The sequence below is a fragment of the Dufourea novaeangliae genome, unplaced genomic scaffold, assembly GCF_001272555.1.
Source record: "Dufourea novaeangliae isolate 0120121106 unplaced genomic scaffold, ASM127255v1 scaffold124, whole genome shotgun sequence".
Lineage (NCBI taxonomy): Eukaryota > Metazoa > Arthropoda > Insecta > Hymenoptera > Halictidae > Dufourea > Dufourea novaeangliae.
In genome coordinates this window covers 1887417-1902146 of record NW_015374010.1, presented here as the reverse complement: position 1 = coordinate 1902146, position 14730 = coordinate 1887417, and the positions used below count along the sequence as shown (strand labels likewise).

General features: G+C 38.0%; 1 protein-coding gene across 1 annotated transcript in view; it reads right to left on the bottom strand.

Moving 5' to 3' along the window:
* Window positions 1-14730, bottom strand: part of LOC107188327 (follistatin-related protein 4) — a 34351-nt gene that overhangs the window by 5219 nt on the left and 14402 nt on the right. Inside the window, exons 3-6 of the mRNA XM_015576603.1 lie at window positions 2963-3187; window positions 1666-1895; window positions 1399-1533; window positions 1219-1351 (exon numbers count right to left, since the gene is read on the bottom strand). Coding sequence (XP_015432089.1) covers window positions 1219-1351; window positions 1399-1533; window positions 1666-1895; window positions 2963-3187 — 723 coding nt within the window. The remainder of the gene's footprint in view (window positions 1-1218; window positions 1352-1398; window positions 1534-1665; window positions 1896-2962; window positions 3188-14730) is intronic.

Sequence of the window (14730 nt, the reverse complement as noted above, 5' to 3'; positions counted from 1 at the left end):
ATCAATTACGGGAAACTGAACACCTGATTAGGTTCTAGTAGGTTTGGTAATAGACCAATATGTCAAAGAGCTTTAAACGAAACTGGTATTAAACGATAAGTTAAGTTGAGTAACGAAAGCGTCGAAATTTCGAACTCCATCGTTTTCTTGTGGCAAAAACGTTTTCGTTCACTGGCAAGGGAATTTTGATACTTTAAAAATGACAATTTTTTTTTAAACTTCGCAGGTTTCTAGGGGACCTCGATAGAAGCATTGGGTAATTTTTCATTTTTGCCGATATTCGGTTTTTCAGAGTGAAAGCACCCCTTAAATGTTAATAGGTATGTGTTTTCCCATTTTCCTGTATATCTTGAAAACTATAGTAGATATCAAGAAAGCTATTAGAATGTAAATTTAATGGGTTTTGTACTCTATAAAAGTGTGTAACCAAAATTGTTGAAAATTCATTTTTTAAGTAAATTAATTAATAAACAAACGCGTTTTTAACAACTTCATTACAGAATTTTATAGAGCGTAAGAAGCCATTACATTTTCATCGTAAAAGTTTTTTGGTATCTGCTATAGTCTTCAAGCTATACAGGAAAATAGGAGAACTTATATTAACCCTTGCATTCCCAAATTATTTAGAAATTATCAAAGAAATATTTTTTTGCATTTTGATATTTTGAAACTGTCTAATGTCATTTCCTATTCGTTTCCATTTGACAATTTTCTTTATTACGTTTATCACATTTATACAGGTATAATAATTTCCATTATAATATTATAATAATCCTCCCGAAATATTTGTCAGAATTTAGAGTTCTACAACTTTCTGTGATAACAATGTTGAACACTTGAATTCCATAAAATGAAACAGACAAAGTACGAATATCTTATTTCACCGATAAGCTTTTAAATGCACATTCGAAGTTACACAAGACTAAAAGAAACTATTATACACTCACAGATATAAAAAAAAGTACATGCTACTAATATTTTATTTCGTAATTTAGAATACCTAGCCATATGAAAACAGTGGGAATGAAAGAGTTAACCTTTAAGGAGTGTGGTTTCACCCTAAAGAACCGAATATGTACAAGTAAAAACGAAAAATTGCTTCTATCCCCTGCAAACCTGCGGAGTCTAAAAAAAAAATCGAAATTTTCAGGATACCAAAATTCCCATCTGAACGCAACCCATCGAGTTTCAAGTCCGCGCAAGGACGAAAAGACTCACTGTAAAGTTTACTGAACGCCATGTAAAACTCGTTCACGTCCAGTTTTCCATCCCCGTCCGTGTCGTCGTAGCTGATCATGTGGCCGAGACTGCAGCCTCGGCACAAGTCCTCCAGATCCTCGTTTTCCGTGATCTACGGGGTCGTAGCAATTACCGTACAGAATGGGGATGAAAGGGTACCTGTTCCAATTCCTCGCGTTCCAAGTTACCGTTGTTATTTCGATCGTAGTGAGAAAACATTATACTGACGAGATATTCCTTGCTATGGTTGTCCTGGGCCATTAATCTTGCGTGGTTGTACAACAGCAAATTGTCCTGCGCCGTGGAAACAAGTTGTTACTACGATACGCGCAATGTTTACTGAAAACCATGCTCTCCAAGGGATCCAACGCCGCGGTTAGAATTGCGGAAATGTGGAATGGCCAGACCGCATTGTTTTGTTCGTACCTTCATTATTTCGTATTCTTGGTTCGAGCACTCGTTCGGCTCCTCCGAGTCATCATCTTTCTCCGGGATCGAGTTGTCTTTCGGGCTGTCCTTCTTTCGATTTCTGGATCCGGGATAAGTGATCACCTGCCCGACCTTTGTTGACGTCCGGTTCACGTGAATGGTCCTTCGAATGTGGGCGTTTTCGATGTCTGAGGGATTCAATCGTAAGTCTGCTATATTTACCGTTTATTCTTGCATACAGTTACATATTGGATCATGCTTTTACAATCAGTGATGTTCCGAAACAAAGAGTCTTCATTACCTTTTTGCAGCGAAGAAGTTAACGATTTTGTCGAAACTAGGACTGTAAATATTCGAATAATTCTTTTTAGTCTTTTTTACAATTCTTTTTAGTCCAATATTTTATTCAAATAATAATTATTTATTCTTTGCAATAAATTATTCTTTTTAATTATTGGAATAATTCATTCTTATTTATTCGAATAATTTATTTGAATAATAATTCTACCGCTATTCAAATAATAATATCGACAAATGATAATTACACCCGTTTGAAAATTCCTAACTTCACCAAAGAATGACGAATATTCAGATCTACCGAAAAACAAATAATTGTAAAGACCACTGTGAAATGAATTTCACGATAGAGTGTGCAAAAGTATATTATGTTCGGAATCTTATTCAGTACCAACAATCCAATATTCGATCACTTAAAAATGATGTCAAGTGTTTTTAAAGTCAGTAGTTTTTATATACTGAGTACTTTTTAATAAACAAAATTTGATAACTAAACATTTCTGAAGGTCGCTCAGCAGGGTGACCTTGACAACATATCTCAAAGTCACCGTCATCAGTCATTTTATTTATCAATACTACTAAAACACGATATTAAATTTTGTTAATAATAGCTTTTTCACTAACGGCGACCCCCAACTAAAACCTTCGTAATACTATACTTACAATCAGAGTGATGACCCTGACAACATATTAAAAAATCATTGAAATAAGAGGTGGTCCCCTTATTGTAAATATTTATTATTCTATTCGTTTTTGATATTACGTTCGAGGGAAAGGTTGTAAAATTTGCATATAATATTTCTGTAGCTACGTGGGATCAGTTTACGACCAGAACGATGAAAATACAGAACTGTAACTTGGGAGTGTTTTGGTATATACCAAGATCCAAGAATACCCGCTAGCTCAGATCCTCGAAAAGTGTTGTTTTTATGATCTCGCTGGTTTTACTATCTCCCTGCTACTTTATCGTCGACTGTACCTTCGTTAGTATTCTTACCGTGGTGCAGACATCTCATAAGTCTGCTTCTAGTCAACGACGATCCCCCGTTGCATGCTGCTTTGTGCAGTTCGCAGTGATTGGCATAGATTCGACCATTGCTAGCGCACACCGGTCGATGCCTTCGGGGACATTTTCGCATACAGACACAAAGGGCCACGGTGCCATTCGGCGAGATCTCGCATTCCCGTCCAGCTCCGCAATATTTCTTCGTGCAGGGACTGACTGCGGAAGAACAAAATCGCGGAATCATCATTCGACATCGTCATAATTCTGCCTTGAGCTCTTTTAGTCTCTTGGAATCGATCGTGGGTACCATTTATTTCCCGCGAACGTGACTTTCGGTTGTTGATCTTTCGAACCAGGAATCAGGTTATCCCAAGGGAATTTAAATAATTGAATCCTGCATTGTTCAATAAATTGTTGCATTAATATTCTTTGAATTAAACTTGGTCTAAGGTAAAATTAAATTAATTCACTGATGACCGTGGATTTTATAAAAGAATAAATTGTAAATTAAAAGAATAAATTGTTATATTTTCTAAAGTCCATTATTTCGTTTAAGAGAAACTACACTCATTATTATAGATGCGTTTTGATAAAAACTTCTGCAGTGAGACTACGGTTATGCTAACTGGTAAAAACAAAAAAATCATTATTAATTACATAATCATGTTTTTTCCGAGACCACTACAGATATCACCGTGATTGTTTTTTATACCGAACGGTTCAGGGATGTTAATTACTCAGGATTTTGGGGTTATGGATATAAAAATAAATTAAAAAGAAAATTTTAGACGCAGCTTAACGTCCGGTGTAGCACATATGCAACCATTCATTTTAAAAGTGTGTTAAATTCTGTCACCGATTAATATATAACGTTTATCAGCAACGATCTGTGATTTCACTGATAATTTGTAGATCTCGTTTTCAGTTAAGAAATTCTAGTATTCCCCCCAAAAATAAATATAAAAAATTAAAAACGTGGGTCCGTTCAATATTGAAATTTTCGATTTCAAAATAACAAGATACAATATACATATGTCTCATAATTTTGAAATAACGATTTAAGGGTCTGGGCGTTAAAGAGGTAACCAAGAAGCACTGGCAAATCGCAAGTTCATTGGTGTCTGTAGTGGTTTCGGAAAGAACAGTTTGTAACACTTTGTGTAATATACCCAAGTATTAATAAAAAGTATTAATAAAAATCCATTTGAAACGCGTTTCTGTCATGCACAGAAGTTCGAATATTGAGTTCGAATATTCGTAACGCTGAAATTAATCGACAGTCGATTAAACGGCGTCGTACCGATAATCGTGACTTTACTGTATTGAACGGAGAGTTTTTACGATACGCTGAAATTTCCGCTTCGAGCACGTTTATCAGGTGTACAGGATACGTTATATTCGCGATTTAATCGACGAGAGGATAAATCTAATCGAACACCGCATTTGTTGCGTTACATTAAAAGAGGAAATATTCTACACGCGTGACCGGCGTAAATTAATACGAGACGTCCAGCTGCGATCGACGTGAATTTTCCCTCTGTAAAATTCGTAACAAAGGCAACGGGGGCGGAAGGGGGGAGGGGGTAATTATATCGGCGATGATAATGAAACGTCGCGCGTCCATCAACGTGTGTGTACGGAGGGTGCCTTCAATTATTCCCTGATAATTCTCTGCCTCGCAGCGTACTAATGGCGATTCGCGATTTATAATCGCCCGTCACATCGATTACAACGAGATCGTCGACCATATTTGAAGTCTTGTTTAAAGTATAAACAACCCGATCGATCATCTGGCTGACCAATGATATTTCAGTTCACGTGTAATTAATAAACCAACGAACTCCTGTATCACATTCCGTGCAAGTAAACTATGCATCATTAATGTGCTTCATTTGTTTTTTATTATAATTGATACCCCTCGACGAAAATAATATGTACCTACTTGTTCGGGTGAATTGGTCTGTGGAAAATGAAAAATTCAAAGGCTTCTATATAAATATGTCTCGTACATGGAGAAAGTCTTTCGATTATATTTCAGTACAGTAAATCATCGATGAGTGTTCGAAGGCTTCTCGGCATTGACAAGCAAAGGTCCCCAGGTGTAACGCTGACTTTGTAACCCTAGATTATTTAGATACTTCACTGTGAATTATATTGTTACGAAAGTTTCGTAAAATTTTTGGTTCGAAGAAAATTCTGTGTAACTTGGAGAAATAATATTTAGGTATATTGACCTTTTGGTGTAAATTTTCGGAACAATTATACTTTGGAAGTCACAGTTCGGATCATCAGTTTCGGAGATATTTCAGTGAGTCCATTTAAATGCGACACCCTGTACATACATTTTCATATTCACGAAAGTTGTGCATACTTAAACATAGTTCAATTTTTGCCTAACACAATTTTTCGTAAAGTTCAAGGAAAGTCCTGAAATGTCGTAGTAACACTTGCGTGGGACACCCTGTATATGATTAATATTTAGGCACATTTTCAGGAACACTCGGTAGAAGCTGAAAGCGTCGAGCACTTTACCGACCGAACAACCGTAAACGATTTCCTTATTTATTTCGTTCCTACGGCACGGATTGCAAAGAAATTTGACACAGATCTTTGACAAGTGCCAAAGAATTTTGGTTGGGTATTTACATTGACGAAATCATACAAAAATATCAAAATATAAGAATTCGTTTACGTCAAAGCTAACAAAATCGCGAATTTGGTTTCACCTGCGTCAATTTTTCCATCATATAAACATTTTTGCAAATTTTATGTCCAAACGAAGAGTATTGAAATTCTTTAGGTTCCATAGAACAAAATTAGCAATCGGGAGATGATGTACAAGCTACCGAATAATAAAAAATTGGGAACTGAGATTTCGCTCATAATTCGTTCGCGAAATATTCGCGTTGGTTTGTGGGAGCCTTTATACGTATCAAGCAGAAGTTGCACGCGAGTGATGTACTTACGACGAGATCTAGCAAATTGATTTATTTGTCTAACAAAACTTCATTCGTGATGTGCGCAATATTTTACGTAGTCGCGATACTGTTAATTATCTCGTTGATATTTTACGGGATACTTGTAGCGTATCATTTGGTGTGACGAAGATTCGTATGGCGACGAGGGGTAATTTGTGCATTCGTCAAGAATCCAGAAAAGGAAAACACCACCACGAAGGTCTCCGTGGGCATTCAAATCGTCGTCGCGTTGATCATCACCGGAGCGGTGTGCTTTATCCTCAAGATACAATACTTCTGAAACGGGATATTCAACCGAAAAATTTCACCCTCTCGGGATGACACACAAGGAAACGTTTATTACTCGGTAATGAACGGTTGAATCTCGTTAGACACCACCACGGCGTCGCCTATTGTTCGAAAACTGTGTTTCCGCTTTGTCTGCTATTTTGAACGACCGTTTTACGTGTACAAGAGCGAAAAACACGGGACCTAACCTCGAAACGCTTTGTTGTCCGCGCATTGGCGTAACTAGGTAGGGGCCAGGATGAGCCTGCCCCCTCCCCTCGCCCAGAAATCATTGAAATATGTAAAAGAACATTCGTCGGTTAGTGAAATCTATAAATGTTATAAAAAATAAATACTTGGGCTGAAATGGAATACGCAACGCAACTAAGTACAAAAAATACAATACTATCTTCATTATGAAAATGTATTAAGTAAAATTGTATTAGAATTAAGCTGTTTAATTTTTACATTCTAGTTAACTAATAATTCTGCAACATCCATTGAAGGGTCGGATGCAATTATAGGAACTAGCGCTGGAGAATGTGAAAAATATTTTTTGCAGAAAAAAAAACATCAAATTGAAGCTTATATATGATACATTTTAATTATACCCAGATAGCGCATGACGCCTTCAAGACGGCTTAAAGGCGTCTTAGACCTGAAATAGCCATCAAATGGGCGTCTTTAAAATTTCTTTTATTTTTAAGAATTATGTTTATATTCTTCTAATTTTAATTTTACTGTTAAATAAACATGTAAATAATTATTGCAAAATGTGTAACTTTACTTTGTGCAACCCTCGTACCTGTTAAGGATTGTTATGGGCGAAATTCAAGGGGTCTGGCCCCCCCTAGAAAAAATTCTAGTTACGCCAATGTGTTCGCGGGGTGAATTATATATTCACCGAAGAATGACTCAATTAAGATGTATATGTATGTATTCAACGGGTTCCACAAGGGAAAATATATTCGCGCGTGGAATAAAATAAAACGGGGAAACATCTTTTGAAGAAATTTCGCGAGATCGAGGAAAGCGCTCACGGTACAGGTGACGAGAATGGCACCGGCTTTTAAAGCCTGACGGTTTGTATCAAATGCGTGCCCTCTCCCCCCCCTCCCTCCCACCCCCACCGTGTAAACGCGTTCATTAATTTTTTCCGGCAAGCTGACGCGTTTGTTCGCCCTTTTCAAGTTTTAGTCAACTCGGGCGTCGAGGGGCTGCGATTTTAGCAGCCAAAACGTCGGCCTCTGCAATGGTCGCGTCTTATAGGTGACATCCTTCGTGTGTACGAGTAAAATTTTGTTTATGCAATTCGTAAAAAATACCATATTCCATTAAGAATACCATTATTTTTCTTTACAAACCATATTTTTACATTAATATACAAAATATAGGAATAATTAACCCTAGAACTCCATTTTTAGTTCTTATTTACACTGTTTTTTAGAATATCAATCTTCTATGTGCATACGTAAAAAGCAAGTAAGACATTGAAGGTGCTCACATTAGATGGGAAACCCTGCATTAGGTGTGCATATTAATTCGTGGCCTTCTTTTCGTAGATTTCACGTTTCTTTACAAATAAACCAAAATACAGTTCGAATCTTCAAAATATTCCGCATCATTATCTACAGATTTTTTGTCATTTCTTAGACAATTGACGAATCCCCTCTCGAAATAACGACGACTTTCAGCCAATAATTAATTATGGGGCAGTAGAATTAATTTGTACACCTGATATTTTCATTCCTATGTGTATAAACCGTGAATCCAGACTCGGAAAGAAACCTTTAATCCGCAAAGATTCCGGCTGACTCGATGAATCGTTACTCACTTTCAGACAAGAATGACTCCTCGGGAAACACGGAGTGATCGATCGGCGACGATATCGTCATCGGGGGGTTGTCGTTCTTGGACGATGACGCATCGTAGCTTTCGTCCACAGTAAAATCTCGATGCCGCCTTGAGTGCTGAAAGCAATGAAAAATGCATACGTAAGAACTGCAGAGAAAACTGGGTTAAACGGAGGGGGTCAAGAAAGGGACTCACCCCCTCAACCCTTTGCGTCGCCACAATGAAGGGGGTAAGGCGTCGAGAGAATCGATGGAGGCCACGATTAGGCACGATCGAGCTTGGAAAAAGTTGCATCGTTAACGAAAAATTAGAGAACGGTTCTTTGTGTACAAGCTCTAGAACCCTGTTTTCACACTTTTACGAGGTAAAAAAAACGTGAATAACCTAAAATCTAAGGTACGTTCCTTTAATAAAATTCCAAAGGAGAATATACGCAGAGTTTTATTAAAAAAATATATATCAAGAGGTAGTTTCTTACGTGTTTAAGTAGCTTCGATACGAGCCTCTTCCAATGAAAATTAATTTCCTCACGGGAAAGGGAGTAAAAAAAGGAGCTTCGAGATGGAAGCTTCCTCGTATCCCCTGATCAAAAGCTTCTTAGCTTGTAAAACGAATAAAAATTGTTTGAAGAAATTCCCACAGGGTTTGTTGTTCGTATTAATATTAGAGTTATAAGTACATAATTCATTATACTTCCAATATCGCGTCCATACATTTTAGATTTAGAATATCTTTCCAATCGTCTGTTCAGTGAAAATGACGGAGTATTATGGGAACGAATATATTGTTAAAACAGGATACATAGTTGAATCGTTTCAAAAGAAAATACAGTTTCTAAAAACAATAATGGACTACTTATCTTACCTAATATATTGTATGATATCATTTACGGATTGTCTCGAGTGAAACAAAAACTGGGACAAAAGGTACCATTGTTCTCCGACGTGTGTGCTCAGGCGTCGCGTTAAATTCTCATTCGCCGTCGAAGATGACAAAGTATCGATAATAGGGGGGGTAGAATCCCGTCGAGGGTAGAACTGGTTCTCTCCAGCATCGAGTTTCTAAACGTTCGATTTTTGATGACGTGGAATACGATCGCGATAGGGTGACATTGTCGTGGATATAAGAGGGATGGGGGGATGAACGAAGAACAAAAAAGCAAGAATTGGCCCGGGGAACCGTGGAAACGATCGGACGGTGGATCCCACGAAAGTTCAGGGGGTTAATATACGAAACTGAAATATCAGAGCGACATCGGAAAATATGAGCAGTTTCAGGGGGCCATTCGTTTTCTCACCGCCACCGTTATTTCACCGGCAGATTTATGGCGCCAACCGGAGTTCCATATCTCCATTAGCGTTCCCTGGAATTGTTCATTCGAGGAACGAGTGGTTTCAATTTCTCCCGTGCAAGTGCAGCTGTTTCGAACATTTTAAAAATTCATTTGGATAATGCGGCGTGGTGGCCCGAACGGTTTCGGAGCCCCTTTGTAGCGACTATACGAAGTCCCATCGAGGTTATTTGAAGGCGATCTGGGGACCATTGATTCCTTCCAATGACAGGTCTATAAAACCAATTCGTCATTCTAGAATACAAATTCACCATTAATAATATGTATAACGAAAATTCAACCTAGAAAATAACAAATATTCTTTTAAGTCCTAACTCGGAAACTTTAGAAGTTTTTTTTATCAATGGTTGTATCTCGAAATTCTAACAACAATTAAACATTTATGCTGACAGTAAGATAAGATTTTGTTAAATATTGTAATAAATAGCTATTCGGTAGATGATATTGTAGTGTGTTTGATTATGTATTTTACTACATTCCTGATTCAATAATATTAACCTTTCCTCGGTTGAGAAACTAGTGGAGATAGGACAATTAAGAACTAGACCGACGAATTATTTGCAATTTAATATTTTTATGAGTATCATGATTCCCTTATTTTGTAACGATAACTTTCAAAATTCTTTCTCCCAAGAATTCCTGGACCTTACATCTATACATAGTCTCTATCTGAAAATATTTTTCAATAAGTATATTTAAATTATAATTGTTTGCCTCGTTTGGAAATATAATAAAAAACAATATTCCGCGTTAGCTTTTCAAACAGCGATAGGTTTGGTAGACCGATCACTCGTTACACAAACAAAAATTCGCCTCCCGATAGAAAAAAGAAATTCGCAAATTTTGTTTGATGCAAGAACACATTTACACGTTCGTAGTGAGTGTACTCGACGCCCGCGTCCGATCCAATTACGGTGGTCGATTTCGTTGGTACCTCGACTTGCTGTATTAACGCGCGTTATTTTGGATTATCGATTGACGCTGACGGCTATCCCGTTGCCCCCTTTGCAGTTCAACGAGGACCGGCACAAAGAGATTTTTAACAATATTCAAACGAAGATTGCACATCGTTATTATTCAGTTCGTTTTGGATACACGGTATCTTGCAAGCTAGAATTATTCTTATTTAATATTATGTTTATACTGTGTAAATATGTACTTGCTTTTTAGGTACATTCGACCTTCAGGCTATCTTTTGTTATTTTAAAAAAGAAATTACAAAGGTTGGATAAATGTCCCGATTACTGCCAGTGTACCTAATACTACCACTTTATTTATTTTATTTAATAAAAACGTAATCTATAAAGAATAGTTTGCAAACAATTTTATTATTAAATTGGGATTCTGATTTATGTAAAAACAAAGTAATACATGTATTTGTATGTACCTGGTGTCTAAAAATTAATGTTGAAAAATGAATTTACTGTAATTTTACTATGCAACCTATATCTATTGTACACAATGAACTATTAAAGTGTGTAAATAATTATTTGAATTTTTTAGGTGATAGTTACAAAGGCACTGGGATTGCTCGCAAGATTTCAATTATCAATTAATTCTTCATATTTAACGGATAAAACTATTTTTCGTTAATGAAAGAGATGTTAAATAATATTATGTTCTGAACTGAGACGATTTTTAGTTTAATATCAAGTTAGAACATCAAGATTGTCTAAAAACTTTCGCAAAGGTGTGCACGCTTTATGTTCGTTAAAGACCAGGAGAAAACCCGCGAACTAACAAGAATCATTAATTATTTTATAATTCGCGTTGTCGAGCGTCTGCATTGAATTTAGATGACAATGTGGGAACTCTCTGTCCCCCCTTCCTGCTGGTAGTTTCTGGAAGATCGACAAGGGGATTGGTGGAGATCAGAAAAACAGACCGTGTACAGTAAATCCTCGGTGAATGTTCGGAGGCTTCTCGGCACTGAACAAGAAATATTTCATAAACTAATGGCCATATGAGGCTGAAACAAATACCATTGGCTTCAGAATTCTAAGCTCTATCACTGTGTTAAACCTCATTAAAAAGTCAGCGTTACATCCGAGATCTCTCCTTGTTAGTGTCGTGGAGCCATCGAACACTCATCGATGATTTACTGTATATGGAAATTAGACGGCACACGGCACCTCGAATCCAGTTGTTGGGGGTTGTTTGCATTTACATTTATCATGGACGTCCAGCAATCAAATCCGCTTCAGGTCGTGGCGAATTATCCTCGCGTGCAGGAGGAATGTACAGAAGGGTGTAGGGGAGGGACACAACCCTGCCGACACTATGGCGCCGGGGTAAATTCTGGCGCACCGACAATTATGTTCAACCGCGCGGCGTTACACGATCCACGGGACAAGAGGTGTCCAGCGTGTGTTGCGGCCAGCATGCATCAGAACAAACACTTCCTGGTCAACATTAGCGGAACCGGGTAGTGTATACGCGTCCGAGCACCGATGACTACATGTCAGATCACGAGTACTCCGCTGATTTTCGTACGGTCCAATTGAATTAAACAGGGAAATCGAATAATATGACACGTTATATTACATATACAGTAAATCCTCGACGAGTGTTCGAAGGCTTCTTGGTACTAACAAGGGTAGGTCCCCAGGTGTAACGCTCACTTTTTAACCCCCATCCGTCCCTCGTTTTTCCAACTTAATTTGTCGCTCGGTGTTAAATTGACACAGTGGTAAGAAATTAATGTAACGAAGAGATAAACAGTTAAGTTTGCAATTTCTCTAAAACAAAAGTCACGGAGTTCTGGTTAATTTACCTATACATGACAGAATTATATCATTTCTTAAGGGAACAATGTGTTAAATTGACACGATGGACGGATGCGAGAATCATTCTTTCATTGGAATTCAATTTCGACGAGGAGTTTTCGTTCTCGAACCACACATAGGATGCCTGGAGGACGTTGTTACTCCAGGGAACGTTGATGCTGTTCAGAAAGCAATCAGAATGAATAGGAAAAGCACGTATAGGTAATTAGAATCAATGGGAAAATTCATACATAGGCAATTAGAATGAATAGGAAGATTACTTATAGGCAATTAGAGGAAAGAGAGATGAGCTTCGCATATTGTATATACCCTGTACCCCCAGGGACGATCAACGACGGGAACGTGTCAAGTAGTAAAAAAAAAATGTTGAAAAAGTTTACATCGAGAACTGCTAAGGAGGTATGTAATAAATAATCACTCGAAAGTCACGTCTTGTGAGGGTTGTTATGGCACCAGGACGTTCGAACTGTACGATTTCTCACAGTAAACTGACGTGTTAGCTGCAAGGCTTAGGGTATATACGTGAAAAGGGTCGGGCTATTCAATGGAATAAAGGAAATTTTGTTGCCCTTTCTAGGCGTGCGACAAAAATGATAGAATCACCTATGTAAAAACAGACAGATTTATGGAGTGTAAATCTGTTGGAGACGATAATTCTGCTCTTTTATTTAGGAATTATTGAGAAATGATAGATTTGTTGCTTGTTAGAAGAAAATTAGCTAAATTTGGCTGGGCAATTCAGATCCGGGGGGTTAAAGTTGCATCGATCCAGGGTCATGGACCTAGAAATTCTGGTACGTGGTTTCTAGAGTCTAGACACCCTCATCAGAGGACTACCAAACTAAGCGACTAAACCAACGATCCTTTAGATTAAACGACCCAAGGACCAAAGTCCATGTTTCTTAGACCTAAGCGTGGTCCTTTGGAATCAAGGGCTCAGGACCGAGACCCACTGAACTGAAGAACAGAAGCCTTCCAGACTCGAGGAACTATGCTCTAGAACCTCTGGCACGAAGAACTTTAGCTCGAGTCTGTTTGGATACAAGGACCCAAACCTGAGGTCTACCAGACCCAAAGATCCAGGTTCGAGATCCCTGGAAGTCAAGGAACCAAGCTTAAGTCCCTTCAGATCCAAGAAACCAAGCTGGAAACTTGTTAGACCGAAGAACTAGAGTTTATGGTAGCCTGCACTTAAAGACCCAAAGTTTATGCTATCTGAATCAAGGACCCAAACCTAAAGACCCAAGGTTGAGGGCTCCAGATATAGTTCTGGACAGGGACATCGGTTTTAGGGTGTCTTGAGCTGGGGTCCTTGGGTTCGAGAAGTCTATAAATTGAATTCTATAAATTTCGAGAATAGGTATTTAGTTCCAGGGGTCCAGATTTAGGTCCTAGGATCTTGAAAAAAAGTCCCCAAGAGTCCTTTGGGGTTTTAGACTGAGGATGCAGCTGGTTTAAGTTAAATATCCGGATATGGTTATATGTCTTTACTTCTATATTGGTTAATTTCGTCTTTTTCGGTTCTGCATTTGACCTATTCAAGTTTCACTATTCTAGGTTGGAGCAATATGAATGGTTCCCTTCTAAATTGATTCGATTAAAGCTTCACGGTCCAGTTGGAGATTTTTGTTCTTGATCCTTAGCGAATCCCTTAAAATTCCACCGAGTCGAGTCATATTCATGGACTTCTTATAGAGCCTCTACGATCTCTACCTACCCAGTTTGACCCGAATAAAGTTCTCCGGCCTGAAAATGATAACAGTTCCCATCCGTATCGTACCTCCGCATTTATGAACATAGCCCTGCAACAAAATGGCGGACTTTGAACCTTCTGAAAGCCATATTCGTAATTTTGTATTTTTTCATTTTCACGACGGATTTAGTGCAACAGAAACAACAAGGAAAATTTGTTATACATATGGAGATGTGTTGGAAGTGAACAAATGTCAACGTTGGCTCATGATTATGATCTGTCAGACAAGCATCGAAGTCGATGCCCAGTTCAATTCGATAATGAATTTCAGACTTTTAGAAAAGGGGGATTGACCTTTTTCAGAAATGGCAACAAGTTATCGATAATGAGTGATTAAAAAATAAAAATGTTATTTAAAAAAAAAATTTTGTCTGAACGCAAAATAATTGATTACTTATGGGTACCTCTAATATATTCAGCTGCAGTCACGATTAATTTCCATGAAACACGTTATCGTGCACGGGATGTATTTACCCCTACGAGACTTCTGGGTCACGTTCCGAATAACAATCAGTTAAATATAAAAAGGATGCTATTTTAGCAAATCGTATTTGCGTTTGATCGATTATTACGGCCTGCGGCAAGTGGGTCACTTTGTGCGACTGGAATCCATCGGAAGAAAACCGGTTATGCTATTTCTTGCCCCGAAATGGGGCTGTCAAGCAGAATATTGTTGGACCACGACGATGCACCACGGTGATGGTGTCGACAACGTCTACAACAATTCTTCTGCTATCCTTTGTGAACTTCCCATTGTGCCTTGTGGCCGT